Source organism: Rhinopithecus roxellana, chromosome 8 (genome assembly GCF_007565055.1).
Source record: "Rhinopithecus roxellana isolate Shanxi Qingling chromosome 8, ASM756505v1, whole genome shotgun sequence".
Taxonomy (NCBI): Eukaryota; Metazoa; Chordata; class Mammalia; order Primates; family Cercopithecidae; genus Rhinopithecus; species Rhinopithecus roxellana.
In genome coordinates this window covers 133221006-133237452 of record NC_044556.1, presented here as the reverse complement: position 1 = coordinate 133237452, position 16447 = coordinate 133221006, and the positions used below count along the sequence as shown (strand labels likewise).

The 16447-nt window shown below is 41.8% G+C and overlaps 1 protein-coding gene across 1 annotated transcript in view; it reads right to left on the bottom strand.

The window, feature by feature from the left end:
* LAMC2 (laminin subunit gamma 2) overlaps window positions 1-16232 on the bottom strand; it is a 67307-nt gene extending 51075 nt beyond the window's left edge. Inside the window, exons 1-2 of the mRNA XM_010368929.2 lie at window positions 16172-16232; window positions 9091-9312 (exon numbers count right to left, since the gene is read on the bottom strand). Coding sequence (XP_010367231.1) covers window positions 9091-9169 — 79 coding nt within the window. The 5' untranslated portion in view covers window positions 9170-9312; window positions 16172-16232. The remainder of the gene's footprint in view (window positions 1-9090; window positions 9313-16171) is intronic.
* Between the last annotated feature and the right edge of the window lie 215 nt (window positions 16233-16447).

Here is a 16447-nt window from a genome sequence, read left to right as displayed (position 1 = left end):
ACAAGACAGCTGCTTTCAGCTGCAGCACAGACTCAGGAAGTGATTGTGGTAAGATTCTATATGACAGCAACCACCTGCATGGAACTCCACTCTCTTCTGACCACAGAAACAATGGGTTATACGTTTCTGTGAAGTCACCCACAAAGAAAAGCATTCCAGCACAGAAAGGACATTTAACTGTTATTCGAAGAGCACAGTGTTCTCTGGACATTTCTTGCATGGCTTAGAAAAAGGTATCCTATGCCCCTCTAAGAAGCAGTTGAAATAAAGGGAATCAGAGATTCCAGGGACGCTAGAGGTAAATACTTGAAGCAAAGAGGACCAAAAGGAAAGAAATCATGTACAATGTGTCTGAACAAAGAAAAGTTAAAACGGAGATTCTAATTTGCATTAAAATGCCTTTTGGAGGCCGGGCGCGGTGGCTCAAGCCTGTAATCCCAGCACTTTGGGAGGCCGAGACGGGCGGATCACGAGGTCAGGAGATCGAGACCATCCTGGCTAACATGGTGAAACCCCGTCTCTACTAAAAACTACAGAAAACTAGCCGGGCGACGTGGTGGCGCCTGTAGTCCCAGCTACCCGGGAGGCTGAGACAGGAGAATGGCGTGAACCCGGGAGGCGGAGCTTGCAGTGAGCTGAGATCGGCCACAGCACTCCAGCCTGGGTGACAGAGCGAGACTCCGTCTCAAAAAAAAAAAAAAAAAAAATGCCTTTTGGAGATAATTGGAGTATATATTAACCATGATTTTTCAATTATTTAAATTTATGTTTCATTGGTTCCTTAAAAAAAATAAATAAATCTTCCTTTTTAAATCCTTATTGCTTTTGTGAACAATACATTTTTTGTACAAGGAGATTAGGCACAGATTTTTCGCTATCACTACATCCCTTCACAAACATACAAGCATTTAGGTGTGTGTGTGGGCTTACATACCATTATATAGTTCTTAGTCTTCACAAAAGAACAATGGTAATTCATGTGCATTTGCAATGTTGGGAAAATATGCATGGAGTGTGTTTATAGCATCTTCCTTACAGATTTTTTTTTTTTTTTCCACAAAAAAAGATGAATTAAAACTGTATTGCTGGCTGGGTATGGTGGCTCACATCTGTAATTCCAACACTTTGGGAGGCCAAGGTGGGCAGATCACGTGAGGTCAAGAGTTTGAGACCAGGCTGGCCAGCATGGAAAAACTCCATCTCTACTAAAAATATAAAAATTAGTTGGGCGTGGTGGCGCTCACCTGTAATCTCAGCTACTCAGGAGGCTGAGATAGGAGAATCGCTTGAACCCAGTAGCCAAGATTGCACCACTGCACTCCAGCCTGGGTGACAGAGGGAGGCTCCATCTCAAAAACAAAAACACTGTATTGCCTAAAGTCAGAAGAATGAATTAAATGAGGTCTTATGAGCCAAACTACCTTTATAAATCCATAAAGAGAAGTAACGAATATTTTGAGAAGAGACTGGACCATGAAGACCGCATCAGGGAGTATCTTGCATCTCAGTCGAACAAATATGCTGTTTCTCCACCTATCACTTCCTATGGCAGGTCCACTGTGGCCTCTCCCCTGCTCCCTGCGGATCTTAGAATGTGAAGATCCCCTCCTACCATGGTATAACTGCCTGGATGGGGCAATGCAGCAGCTTCAGATTACTGTTGGATCCACTGCCTTCCTGAAGTAGGCCAGGCTATTTGGGATGAAAAATGATTTTTAAACACTAGGAATCCCCTACCAAAAAGTATCCTTTTACCAAGAGCAAAATGGTCAGTGATTTAAAACAGCAGTAAGTATGTATAAAGCTTACATGGTCAACATTCTGGCCATGAAACTGACCACTTCCTGAAAGACTCCAAAATTTACAATGGTCTGTAGCAGGGAGAGAGAAATAATCTCTGGACATGACTACGTATACATAGATGCAAAATGTCAACAGTCATTAAAGAACAATGATTGATAAATGACAAAGTCTTATCACAGTACTATCTAAACTGAGCCCTTGGGTCAGTTCCAAGCTGCATGATAACCTGACAACAGAGTGGAACAAAGGGAAGAGGAAACTTGGTAATTTGAAATCTGTTCTCTTGTTAATGCCTCACAAACTAGAGCTGTGCTTGGTTTTAACCTGTTGTTCTCTGATATTTTTAAAGGAAAGGCCAATGTATTGAATCACATACACAAATGGAGACTTCTGAAAAGATGAGATAGATGTCTCCTTTAGAAATACAGGTGGTATTTCAACAATAGATAAAGGTTCCATCAAGCTTGAAACTTAGTTTAAATGAAAATTCAGGCTGGGCACAGTGGCTCACGCCTGTAATCCCAGCACTTTGGGAGGCTGAGGCGGGCAGATCACGAGGTCAGGACATCCGAGACCGTCCTGGCTAACACGGTGAAACCCCATCTCCACTAAAAATACAAAAATTAGTCAGCCGTGATGGTGCACCCCTGTAGTCCCAGCTACCCGGGAAGCTGAAGCAGGAGAATTGCTTAAACCTGCCTGGGAGGCAGAGGTTGCAGTGAACCAAGATGGTGCCAGTGCACTCCAGCCTGGGCGACAGAGCAAGACTCCATCTCAAAAAAAGAAAATTGAGAAATACGCCAAGGAATTATCTCAGAAAAAGAACATTAAACTAGCAACTGAAATCTGGCCCTGGTCAAGGCAGTCACTCTTCTGTGCCTCAATTTTCCTATCTATAAAAGGATGAAACATGCTGGAGCCCAGCTCTGCTATGACCAATAGTGAGAATTTGGGCAGTTAATTTAACTCACTGGGTATCATTTTTCTCATGTATAAAATGAGAGGCTCTTGTAGAGAACCCCTGAGGCCCACTCTCATTTTAGTTCTACAATACTGTAATAAGAGAAAAACATGGTGAAACATAAAATATTTTGTAAGAAATACCCCACATCAGTGCACCTGAGCATTTGGATGATTTGTCCAAGTTTTAAGTTAGTTGTGGGAAATGATTTGGCTGCAATTTGATTCTTTTCTAATGAGGAGATACATATCCCCACAATAAATAAAAAGACACAGTTAGAATTCTATAAATATAAGCCCTGAAGAAGTGCAGGATCCGTATACCTTTGGCCAATTGATCTCCACCCCTCACCTGATACAAGAGAAGGGAAAGACTCAGGTTCTTCCATAGATCAGTGTTGGAGGAAGAACCATTCTCTTCTATTTCCACGGTTGTGAAAATAAAGAAGCACACGCTTGTTGGGGAATTACATACACAGACATACAGTCACTCACAGACAGAAAAGACTTAGCCTTTGGCTTTGGACATGATTCAAACGTTACATCACCTATCTAGGGATTATATTAGAACACAGGCCAGTAATGATTCAGTCACCTATTAGGTTTAATTTCTGACTAAATGAGAGTAGTCCAGAATCTATGGAGCTCCTATTTCTATACTGATCTCTCTCTCTCTCTTTTTATTTTTATTTTTTATTTTTTTGATATGGAATCTCGTTCTGTAGCCCAGGCTGGAGTGCAGTGGCATGATCTCGGGTCACTGCAATCTCTGCCTCCCGGGTTCAAGCAGTCCCCCTGCCTCAGCCTCCCAAGTAGCTGGGATTATAGGCACATGCCACCACACCCAGCTAATTTTTTAATTTTTTAATAGAGACAGGGTTTCACCACGCTGGCCAAGCTGGTCTTGAACTCCTGACCTCAAGTGATCCACCCGCCTCGGGCCTCCCAAAACGCTGGGATTAAAGGCATGAGCCACTGCACCCAGTCCTCTACACTGATCTCTAATAGATGATTCAAGTCTTGCCCTTAGAAATTTCTCCAGGACAGAAAAAAAAAAAAAAAAAAAAAAGTCAGTAAGTTTGAACCATTAAGAAGTTAAATGGGAAAGATATTCCCTGGATTCTCTCAACACCTTAACTTTATGCCCTGACTTTCCCATAAACATTAATCACAAATCAACAATCTTTCTCAGCTTCTTGGGCCAATGAGGCTGAACTAGTGGCTGGCCCCAGTTTAGAACACCCAGAATTTAAGCCCACATGGGAATTTCCAGCCCACCTCCAACCCAATTTTGTATCTCTGTTCATGCTTGAATGTAAGGTAGAGGTTTTAATTTTTCCAAAATTATCCCTCAGGAAAAAAAAAAAAAGATCATATTTAAGTCCTTTCAAAATCTTGCATATTATAGGGTACTTTCTCAATTACTTTATTGTAAAAATATTGTTTGGGGAAGATACATTAAGTTAAAATGACCTCAATCAATGTAATGGAGACTTATCAGTAAGAAAGGGGCCCAGCTATCTAAATAATTCTCATAATGGTGTATTTCTTCATAATTGTGAGTGCTGAAAGTTGTTGCATATAAGCCTTTCAAAGTGATCATGCTGTGAAGATCACAATACACATTGAGGGATAATTTTTCTATCTTTTAAATGTTTTGAAATGATGTACTTTCCAGTGACCACATCAAAAACAGATTCAAACAGTACTATATCTCAAGTCATCTGGTGAGATGAATATAACTGAATATAATTTGAATATAATTACTTCATAAAATGTGAGTGAACAAATCAATCCTTCTAAGTATATTATTTCATCAATTATGTGACTTTCACTATATCTGTGTAATTAATTTACTAAATTAAACATAAAGAGACATTTGACTACTACATGTATATTGCTAAATGTTTTCATAATCAAGTTGTCCAAATCCTTTCTTTGGATGTGGGGGAAGTTCTTCCCATTGGGAAATGAGAGATGATCTTTGTGGGGTCATCTTATATTTGAGCACGTTTTAGAAAGCATCAGATTTGCTGAATCTGTATGTGATGAGGTCTGATGGATGAAAAAGGCAAAGAGAAGTAATGATATGAGATCCAATCTCGAAACTGCAACCTGCTTTGGGTTCCTTGTTTCGTTGGGTAAAACTTGAGGTTCATTTCTGCTTGTGCAGGAAGGCTCCTCAGCACCTTTCTTGGGCTGATGAAAGGACAGTAAAAAGGAGACCCTTCAAAAATGTTACCACTTAAAACACAGAAGGCAATATACCAAAGTACTGGCAGGACAGTTAGTTGTAATAACAACAGTAATCTATTAACATGTATTAAGTGCTTACCAGGCAATGTGCAAAGTGCTTTTTGTGTAATGGTCATATCAATTTATCATCCTTATTCTAGAGACATAGAAGCTAAGTAACAGGTGAGGTAGCTTGCCCAAGTCCCAAAGTATAAATGTGCTACAATGGTACATGATAGGGCTGGGATTTGAACCCAGGCAGTCTTACTCCAGAGCCTGCACTTTTATGTATGATGCTATACCACTTCAATGATTTAAATAACAGAATCTGTAAGGGAGCATAAACATTTCAAAGATTCCTTCCTACTACCCACAGCATCTTTTTTCTAGCGTCAGGGCATGGGAGAAAGCAAATTAGTGATCTGTAATAATCGTGGATTCTGAATTCGCCGTTCTAGAAGAACAATTGCTTCAAAACTCACCTGACAGCTAAATCCAGATGTGTTAGTCCTCATTCCTTGTATATACACATATGGATATCTGAATACCAGTTACTACTGCCATGTTGCTGACAGTCTTCCTTTGACTAGCAAAACCCTCTTCTTCCTTGATTCTCCTCTATCCTCAGTGCTCATTCCTCCTGATTCTGCTCCATCATTCCTCTCTCTCTTGTTTAAGTGATGAGGTTTCTTTTACCTCCAAATCCTAGGCAGTCTCGTCTGTGGTCAAGGCTTTGCTTTCTACCTATGGGCCCCCAAATTTATATCTCAAATTTCTCTTCTAAGCTTCAAAATCATAGTTCCAGCTGTTCACTGAAACTGCTGGATATCTATGCATGTCAAATTCAACAGGTCCCCACAATAACTTATTCCCTCCTCTCCACTCACTGTCCAACCTTGTTCCCAAATCTGATCCCTCTTTTATTATTTTTTATTATTTATTTATTTATTTGTATGTTTATTTTATTTCTTTAAATTTTTTTTTTTTTTTTTTTTTTTTTGAGATAGGGTCTCACTCTGTCACCCAGGCTGGAGTGCAATGGTGCAATCTCAGCTCACTGTAGCCTCACCCTCACAGGCTCAAGTGATCCTCCTGCCTCAGCCTCCTAGAAGTGGGGTTTCTCCATGTTGCCCAGGCCGGTCTCGAACTCCTGGGCTCAAGTGATCCACCCACTTCAGCCTCCCAAAGTGCTGGGATTATAGGCATGAGTCACTGTGCCCGGGCTGACCCTTCTTTTATAGTCCTCATCCTTTAATGGCATCACTGTCTAACCACGTACAAACCTAAAGCCTTGGATCCATCTTGGACTCTTCCTTATTTCTCACAACTTTCCTGTACTCGTATCCCTAACACGCAGACTTATTGGATCACCAGATTCTTCAGATTTCACCTTCTAAATGTCCCTGTAATCTGTTTCCTCTTTGCTTTCATTACCATGATGAAAGCCTTCATCATCTCTCATTTGAATTACTGTAATAATCATTTATCTCCCTAGCTCCACTTCATTCTCTTAGTGACCTTTCTAAAACATGAATCCAGTCACACTCATTCCTGCTTACGAATCATTCACACAGCTCTTCTTTGCCTATAGGGCGCCATTCTACTGCACAGCCTGGCACATAAAGCCCTTCACAAGCATATTAGTGGCTATGTTTCTAGTCTCTTTCTTATCTCTTTCTCAATCCTTCTCTAGTCATACCTGTTGCTGTGAACTAAGATCCAGACCACTGGGGCCACATGACACTTTATGTCACACCAGGCAATCCTATCCTGAAGGGGAGACTTGGTCTTCCTGATCTCTGGACAAATGAGTTCACTATACTGTACTGTTGGCTTTGGGCTTTTTAAAGAAATGTGGTTCCAGGCATTTTAAGGCACTTCACAGTAATTGTTCATCCTTTCAAAAACTCTACAAGGTTGAAGTACCATTGCCTCCATTTAACAACGAAGAAGCAGACACCAAGTGTTACTAATAAGGAACTAGTAAGTGAATGAACCAAAATGTAAAGCCGGGTCAGGCTGACTCTAAAGCCTGTGCTTTAGCTGAGCCCAGACCTGAAAGTCTTGCCGATTTCATCTATTGCCATAATTTCTACTGCAAGGAAACAACGAGGAAGCAACCTCACTGCCTTAGGTTCTCGTATGTGCAGCCCACAGGACACTCAGACGTGGTCACTTTGGGACATGGCAGGTACCATATTTTCAGTTCAACTTCTAGCACATCCCAGCATCCCATGAATGAAAAAGCATGTGTGTTCTACCCTGACAACAAACTTCACATTCCCATTGAATCCCAAAATGAAGGCCTCTGAGGAGGGAGAATAAAACCTTAATCTCCTCCGAGGAAGGGGAAAGTGGAAATGAGCCTCAGTGGTATTTCTGACTTCTTGGGGTGGCTGGATGCTGAGAAGCTGGTATGTCTTTAAGAACTGAGAGTCCTAGCTCTGTTCTCTTAAGCCTGATTTTATTAAACGATTGATAGCATCCTACATATTTATTTTTGTTCCCTAATGCTAATACACACATATGCACTCAACTATAGCCAACAAGAAAATTGCTTAAATAATTACTTCTCATGTATAAAAGATGTATCTTATTCCTTTATTACTTTTATAATGTGGCTCAAAAAGCTCCAGTCTAAGAGCCCCTGGATCAAGTACCAGTTTCATCTCTGCCAATGACTGGCTGCCTGTGTGGCCTTGAGGAACACATTTTCATTTTCTCATTTTTCAAATCAAGAGATTCCAAGTAGTTGATCCATAAGCAGTCCCTTTAAATTCTAATACTCAGACACTATTCTTACTTTGGGGATGTCTTCCATTAGGCTGAGATTTCTTATCCCAGCCCTAAGAGAACCTACCCTTCATGACCATTTTCAGAACCTTTTATTTATCACATTTTAAAACTACATATATTGAAGGTATACAACATGATGTTTCGATATACACAGTAAAATAGTATTCTAGTCAGGCTAATTAATATATTCATTATTTCACATAGTTACCTCCACTCTTTTTTTTTGGTGGCAATCATACATGGTTTTGAAAACGGTAGTCAGAGATGATAGGTTGGAAGTTAATTCCAAGACCATCTTAGACAAAAAGGACTGTAGCATTGCATTCAAACACATGCTCAAACATTATTCGTGCCACTCAAATCCAATTCAGGCCAGCATCACCCAGAGTGCACAATAGTATTGGGAATGGTTTATACAATTCCATGTGCATGTGAGCATTATCTCATATCCATGCATGCACATGTGTGGAAATGGCTCCTGGCCTTGGACCTATTGAAATAATGATTGAAATGTCATCAGGTGAAGGAGGTAATATAAACATAAAACATCAGGGCAATTATACAGGCATATATGGATAGAACTAGGTGACAAGGAAAACACCCATAAAATGTAGCCATAGCTGACACATGCTTACATTTAACAGTTGCTAGGTTCTCACGAAGTTTTGTTTACATGAACTTAACGTCTAACACATGACAGCCAACTAGGTGCCCTAGATAAGATCAAATGATATATGACACAGGTGCCCAGTAAGTGACTGTTGAATGAATATTACATGAAAATACTATGAAAAGTAACGTGATGCAAAAGCTAAGGGTATTGCTAATACTCTTAAGGCTCATTTTTCTATCTGAAAGTTGAAACATGAATTACAGGATTATTGAAGAGGTTCCTTTGCAATCTTTGTGGTGTTCATAGTCATGGGAAACATTCCCACCAAAACCTCTTAATAAAAGCACACGCTGGGGAAAGAACGTATATAACAACATATTACTGATCAAATAGGGTGCCCTTGGTCGAAAAAAGAAACCAAGAAGGAACATTTTTAAAGTAAGGAAGACCCTCTTTTTGCACAGCTTATTGGCTTCCTATTTTTAAAAAGCAGACAACTTTACATATTAGTCTCATTTAAAATCAGTCTCTGGAGAAACCCCAGATGGGGGAGGAGAAGGGAGCTCTAACAAGGTTCTGGACAAAGTGGGAATCCTCGGAGGTACGTTCAGCCATCACGGTCTGCAGAGAAAGGCAGGTTCTCAGCCCAGGGCTGAGACGTTTCCTCGTGGAAGCCGACTCACCTTCCCTCCTGGAGGTGGCCCGGGCTGCGGGCAGGAGGAGCGAGAAGCAGAGGCAGCAGCCCAGCCAGAGCGCAGGCATGGCGGGGCCGGGCCGCTCCGTCTCTGTCTCCGCTGCAGGGGTCGCTGCCCGGCGCCTCGGCTGGTGGTTCTCACTCTGCGCTCTGCTGTGCCTTCCTTTTCCTTGATCAGGTGGTTTTATCGACTCTTCTACCTGACTCAGTCCTGACAGGAAGAGAGCCTGTGTTTCAGGGTGTGACTCACCTGTGAATAAGGAGGACCCAGCCCTCCAGAGGCAGACAAACACACACAGCACACACCGGGCTGGAAAAGCGCTCCCCGCAGCCGCCCGCTCCCTCTTGCAGCCAGGAGGGCGCACACCTGGCCCGGGCCAAGGGTGTGGCACAGAGGCTGCGGCCCGGGAGCCTTCGCCTGGAATGTGCCGGATTCCCCGGAGCCCTCCTTCTCTCCCGGGGTGGTCCAGGGCAGATTCACAGAGGTAGATAGCAGCCCACCCCTTCCTCAAACTGGGAGGCCCAATCTTAAGTGGGCTAACTCAGAAATACGGCAGCAGCCCGAATCAGCTCCGGCTTAAAGGACATCAAGGAAGACAAGTCAGTCGGAGAGTCACAACAGGGTCCTCTCCACCCTCCAACTTAGGGTCAATCTCTCTCTGAAATACAGCAGCCTCCTTTCTCCAGGCTGAACCAAGGGTTCCTCTCCTGGTCCACATAACTTCCTGCTCACCAGGGTTAGCAACTCATAAAGTAACCTGTTGACTGGCCAACCTCCCTATAAAGACTGAGTATCGTTTTCTTTTTGTTTTGTTTTTGTTTTTTTTGCTTGTTTTTGTTTTTGTTTTCAATGGCACCATCATAGCGCACTGCAGCCTCCAATCCCTGGGCTCAAGCAATCCTCCTGCCTCAGCCTCTTGAGTAGCTAGGGCTCCAGGCAAATGCCACCACATCCAGCTAATTTTTGAATTTTTTGTAGAGACGAGGTCTTGCTGTGTTAGGCAGACTGACCTTGAATTCCTGGCCTCAAGTAATCGTCCTGCCTTGGCCTCCCAAAGTGCTGGGATTACAGGCATAAACACCATCCCTGGCCCACTTTATACTCCTAACTAGTACAGTATCTAGCTTGCAATTGGTGCTTAATAAATATTGGGTTGAAATGAATAAGAAAGAGGATCTAGATACCAAACTCTTTTATCTTAGAGTGTATTTCTCAGCTATTCTCCTTGGGCACTAGAGAAAATATTTGTTGAGACCAACTTTGAATGGTATCCACTGTGCTAGGTGAGGTGAGTAATATCTAGACAACTGCAAATCTTGGTATAAACTATATTGTCCCTTCTCCTAAGGAGGCTAGTGACAATAATTCAGAGAGGTGGCTGTCAAGAAGGCTTTGGTTCCTGCTAGAGATTTAAAAATTGCTAGAGCTTTATAAATACACAATCTGTCCAAAACAACCAACCCTTCTTCCCAACAACGAGGCCTACAAAGGCCCCCAATAAATAGCTATTTGCTGACTAAATGTATGAATATTCTCTAGATTGTTCTGTGGATGACAACATAAGATAACAAACAAATCATCCAGGGCAGACATAAGTGTCAAAGGTTCTAAGAACTTCAGTTCATGCATGTCATGGAGACCAGTGTGGGCTGACTGGGATAGCTAAGAATGGCTTTGTACAGAATGTGGAGCATGAACTGGGTGTTAGGAATAACTGGGGTCTGAATACAGAACCCAAGAATGGTAGGGGTAAGACAGGTTGCTGCAAAATGACTGACACCTAATCTAAAATCTCCAGCAACAAAACCTGAGGAATAGAAAAGAAATTCCAACTTTCTCATCCAAGGCTTGATTCTCTTCTACTCTGCCCAGGATTCAAACAAATTACACAAATATCCTTCTCTCTCAAAACTCAGTCTCCAGCTACAGCTAAAGTTTCAGTTCACAGAGACCAGGTCTTTAGAATTTTCCCTTCTAGTCGCTGGTGCCTTGTGAAGGCTGAGGTCCTCTCCCTGAGTCCCATCCATGTTGTGCAGTTCACCACAGTCCTGCAGGAACAAGGGACAGGGCCCTACAAAATAGTCTTGAAGGAAGATTTCATTTTAGTACAGATTGCTATAGCTTATTATATATTAAAAGTTGGAACAGATGTGTTCATCTAGCATCATTTTGGGACAGTGATAATAGCAATACAAACACATAAGTAATGCTTACTGTTTGTCAGTCGCTGTTGTAAATCCTTATCACATTAACATTTTAATCTTTAAAACAACTTTATGAATTAGGTGTACTATTAATTTCCCCATTTTACAGACAAGAAAACACAGGCATGCGAAAGTCAGGTAACATGCTCAAAGTCACACTGCTAGTAAGTTGCAAAGCCAAGGTTTAAAATCAGGCAATATGACTCCACAATCCATTAGCTCTTTGTTAGGTCAGCTTAAAAAGTACCATAAAAAAAGACAAATTCACATCACTGAATGAATTCAACATGCAATCAAAGGTTATTTATCAGTGACTATTATAACCTGGCCAGATTGTAGACTATTGGCCTACATGGATAAATTCAAGTCACAAAGGACTCTGAACAAATATTTCCAATTTTTCCCAAGATGTTAGTTCTGGAAGGACTCCCAGAGGTCATCTGGACCAGGGGTAGCAAATGGACAGCAGGCCCCTGGCCACCAGACCCACCAGCAGCCTCTTTTATGTGAACAGTGCAGGATTTAAAACGTATTTTTAAAATGTAAACGCTTTAAGGCAGGCACTCCCTAACTTTTCTCAGTTCCCACCTCTTCACATTGCCTTATTCTGGGCTTCTCCACACATGCAAACAACGGTCTGGCTCAGGCTTGACACCCTTGCTCTGGCCTCATCCCTTACCTTGCTCAGGGATAATATCAATCCCTTTTACCAATCTGAGAATTCTTCTCTGGTGCATTACTGGGGTTAAGAGTGTTCTAGTGGCCAAAAGTTAATGCTTGGGCAGGTTCCTAGGGCCAAATTGTAGCTTCTATTCATCAAGGCAGTTACTTTGCTTTCTGTGATCCTTAGTTTCTTAATCTATAAAATGGAGATAATAATAAAACACTTACCTAGGAGGGTTATTAAAGTTAATGAATTATCTAGGGCTCAGAACAGCACCAGGCACATAATATGTACTATACAGATATAGCCATAATAAGAATAATAATTATTGTTTTAAAATTATTATTATCACTGAGTAAGCACTAATCATTTTTCTGTTGTTATAATTACTAACAAATACCACATGAGAAAGATGAAGTTTTTGCTTCAACCCATCTACTAATTAATTATTGAATCATTATTTGAAAATTTTGTGGAACTCTTGGCCTAATCCAGGTTCATGCCCAGATTACCAATATTTACTTGGATGCTATTAATGAATTCATATTTTTGCTGCATATCTGGAAATTTCCTTCACATACAGATTTTCTTACCGAATGTTTCCTTTTTTTTTCTTTTTTTTTTTTTTTTTGAGACAGAGTCTCACTCTGTCACCCAGGCTGAAGTGCAGTGGCACAGTCTTAGCTCACTGCAACCTCCACCTCCCGGGTTCAAGGGATTCTCCTGCCTAAGCCTTCTGAGCAGCTGGGATTGCTGGCAGGTGCCACCACACGTGGCTCATTTTTGTGTTTTTTAATAGAGATGGGGTTTCAACATGTTGGCCAGGCTGGTCTTGGACCCCTGACCTCAAATGATTCACCCGCCTCAGCCTCCCAAAGTTCTGGGATTACAGGCCTGAGTCACAGTGCCTAGACTATTTTAAAATTTGTGAAACAGGCCGGGCGCGGTGGCTCAAGCCTGTAATCCCAGCACTTTGGGAGGCCGAGACGGGCGGATCACGAGGTCAGGAGATCGAGACCATCCTGGCGAACACGGTGAAACCTCGTCTCTACTAAAAAATACAAAAAACTAGCCGGGCGAGGTGGCGGGCGCCTGTAGTCCCAGCTACTTGGGAGGCTGAGGCAGGAGAATGGCATAAACCCGGGAGGCGGAGCTTGCAGTGAGCTGAGATCCGGCCACCGCACTCCAGCCTGGGCAACAGAGCGAGACTCCGTCTCAAAAAAAAAAACAAAAAAACAAACTCAATTGTACACTTAAAATTGAATTGTATACAGGCCGGGCGCGGTGGCTCAAGCCTGTAATCCCAGCACTGTGGGAGGCCGAGACGGGCGGATCACGAGGTCAGGAGATCGAGACCATCCTGGATAACACGGTAAAACCACGTCTCTACTAAAAAAATACAAAAAAAAAAAAAAACTAGCCGGGCGAGGTGGCGGGCGCCTGTAGTCCCAGCTACTGGGAGGCTGAGGCAGGAGAATGGCATAAACCCGGGAGGCGGAGCTTGCAGTTAGCTGAGAACTGGCCACTGCACTCCAGCCCGGGCGACAGAGCGAGACTCCGTCTCAAAAAAAAAAAAAAAAAAAAAAAAAAAAAAAAATTGGATTGTATACAAAATATCTCAATAAACTGATATTAAAAAGAAAATCTCAAAAAAATTTTCATAATTCAGATACTTTAATTCAAATGTGCAAACTCAAAGCAACAACCGGAAACATACCAGCGTTTGCGTAAGTTGTGTGACAAAACCAGGCCTGACATCTCTGTTGGTTTGGATCAGCGCTAAGTTGCCAGCTCAGACCTTTGGGCAGAGACACCACCCAAGCATTGCAGGAGGACCCCTCTTCTGGAAACCTGTCTGTTTTGACAATTTACAAAAAAAGATGCTTTTTGAAATGTTTGCATAGGGGCATGAATTTTAAACCCATCTCAGACTTTTGTTCTAGAAAGTGAGCGCTTGAATTTGCATCTGATCCTCCCCAAATTTGTCCATTTATAGTGTAACTCCTGGTGTTGGTGAGGATAATGCTCTATGTAGAGGTTCTCCAACCACAGAGCGGAAAAGGACTGGGGCATTCCCACCGGGTGTGGCCAGGAAGGCTGAGGCCCTGGAAGTCCCCTTTGTTCATTGTTGCTTTTGCAGCTCAGTCATCGCCCAGGGGACTTTTGTTTCTACAGTGCTGTATAAATCATTTCACAGAATGGTCATCCCTCCACCCAACCCCCAAAGTAGAATTATAAGTAACATGTTGATTTTTCCCTTCAGTTCCATCATTACCTTAGTTTACTTTCAGAAGGAATGTCTGGCATGTCATCCGCTTTCAAACTCACTTATGATAAAAACTGAAGTACTGGCTGTTAACATGCCAGCAATGGACAGGGCTGTTGGTCCCAGTTCCCTGCCCTTTAAACAATCTCCCCAGATAGTTCTAATTATGTCAGCATTCACATTACAATTTTAAATGTAAAATATAGCAATCAGAAAAGAAAATTTTTTTAAACTCCCCTTTGTTCTTAATTGGTAAAGGAAAATGTCCATAAATGGAAATGGTTCAGTGTTTCCTGGATCGTCTGGGTAAATTCTCTGAGGCTGGCCGGACTCCAGAAAACAATGTTCTCTGAAGCAAAACCCTGGCTGAAGTGGCAAGCTTCCATTTTATGCAGAAACATATGTGGTGTGCCCACAGCTAGTTTTCAGGGAGCGGTAGAGGCCAGAGCAGAACTGAAGTAATGCCGTTTATTTATTAAAGGGACATGATCGTTTTTCTGTGGTTGGCTGGTGGTACATCTGGGCCAGAGATGCGGTGGGAAATCAACACACAAAGAAGAACTTCATTTACTTCTTTTTTGGTGTAGCTATTATAGACCGAAATATTCAAATCAATTAATTGTTAAACAATACAAAAAAATGAGGCCGGACGTGGTGGCTCACGATTGTAATCCCAGCACTTTGGGAGGCCGAGGCGGGCGGATCAGTTGAGATCAGGAATTCAAGACCAGCCTGGCCAACATGGTGAAACTCCGTCTCTACTAAAAATACAAAAAAAAAAAAAAAAAAAATACCCAGGCCTGGTGGCATGCACCTGTAGTCCCAGCTACCTGGGAGGCTGAGGCAGGAGAATCGCTTGAACCTGGAGGCAAAGGTTGCAGTGAGCCGAAATCACGCCACTACACGCCAACCTGGGCAACAAAGCGAGACTTCGTCTCAAAAAAAAAAGAAAAATTGAGAAGGAGCACAGAGAAGAGGGGCATAAGCTGAGGAAAGCAAAATAGACCAAAAAATCGAAACAAAACAGGACATAAGATTCTCTGAAAGAGGGGCAATTGGTAGATTTCAAGGCTGTGTCAGTTGTTGTGTTCCCTTAAACTGAAATTTGGTCATCGATGCATCTGTGAAATGTTGATTAGTAGATGAAACATTGCCTATGATTCCTCAACCATGCTTATGCTTGGACCATAGATATTCAGATTTGAATGAGAGAGGCAAAGGAGACCACTGCAGTGAAAATTCTTGTCTCCGTTACAGTGGTGGGGGCCAGGGCTGTATCACATGCAGACTTGACAAGATAAGCTAGAAATGAGAGGTGGCTACCCTTAGATTGGAGATCCTACTTTTGCCTTTGTAAGGAAGAAATGAGTTCAGGAAATAATGTTTCTAAATGTCTTTCTAAATTTAAATCTGAATTTTTTTCCACCTTTAATAATTTAAATTACAAAGTCTGAAAAACTCTATAGCATTTAGAGACCTGTCCTCTGCCTTTAAATGGCAAACTTTGGGTGTATTTTCAATGTCTGATAATAATCTTGACAATTACAATACTAACAGCCAAACTGTAGTGAATATTCTGCATATGCCCAGCTCAGTGATGAGAGCCTTTATAGGGATTATGGCGTTCACTGTTCACCACCATCCCATGAAGCAGGTGTTATTATTATCCTCATTTTCAGGTTACCCAGGCTCCCATGCAAATCCACACCAATACCTCTCCCTAGAATTATTATTCAACTACAATATAAAAGCAAATTAAGCCACTCACTGAACAAATATACTCTATAATTTTTAAAAAATTGAATTGGATTTTTAATAAAATATGACATGCCTATTCCTTATAACATATACTGTATGTTCCACAGTCACCCCTCTGCAGCAGATAAGCAATAAACAAGGTTTGGCTATTAGGGGTACTTTTTTTTGTCATATTACCTTTTGTTATTCTTCAGTGTACGACGTCTTCGATTCTTATGCAACATCCTTTTATGTCATCCAATCAGGTCTTGCATCGTTTTCTGTTGGTCTGATACCTTAATCTAGATATAAGAGTACATTATTAAGTAACTCAGTTCTTGAATGCCTTAGAACAATTGGAAGTTATTTTCGGCACAGTGGAAATAGTCAGAGCTGTGTGCAAGAGCTCAAGAATTTAGTAGCTATATCCCGAACTCAACTTTTCTAGGGCTGGGTTATACAAAAATCCCCAAA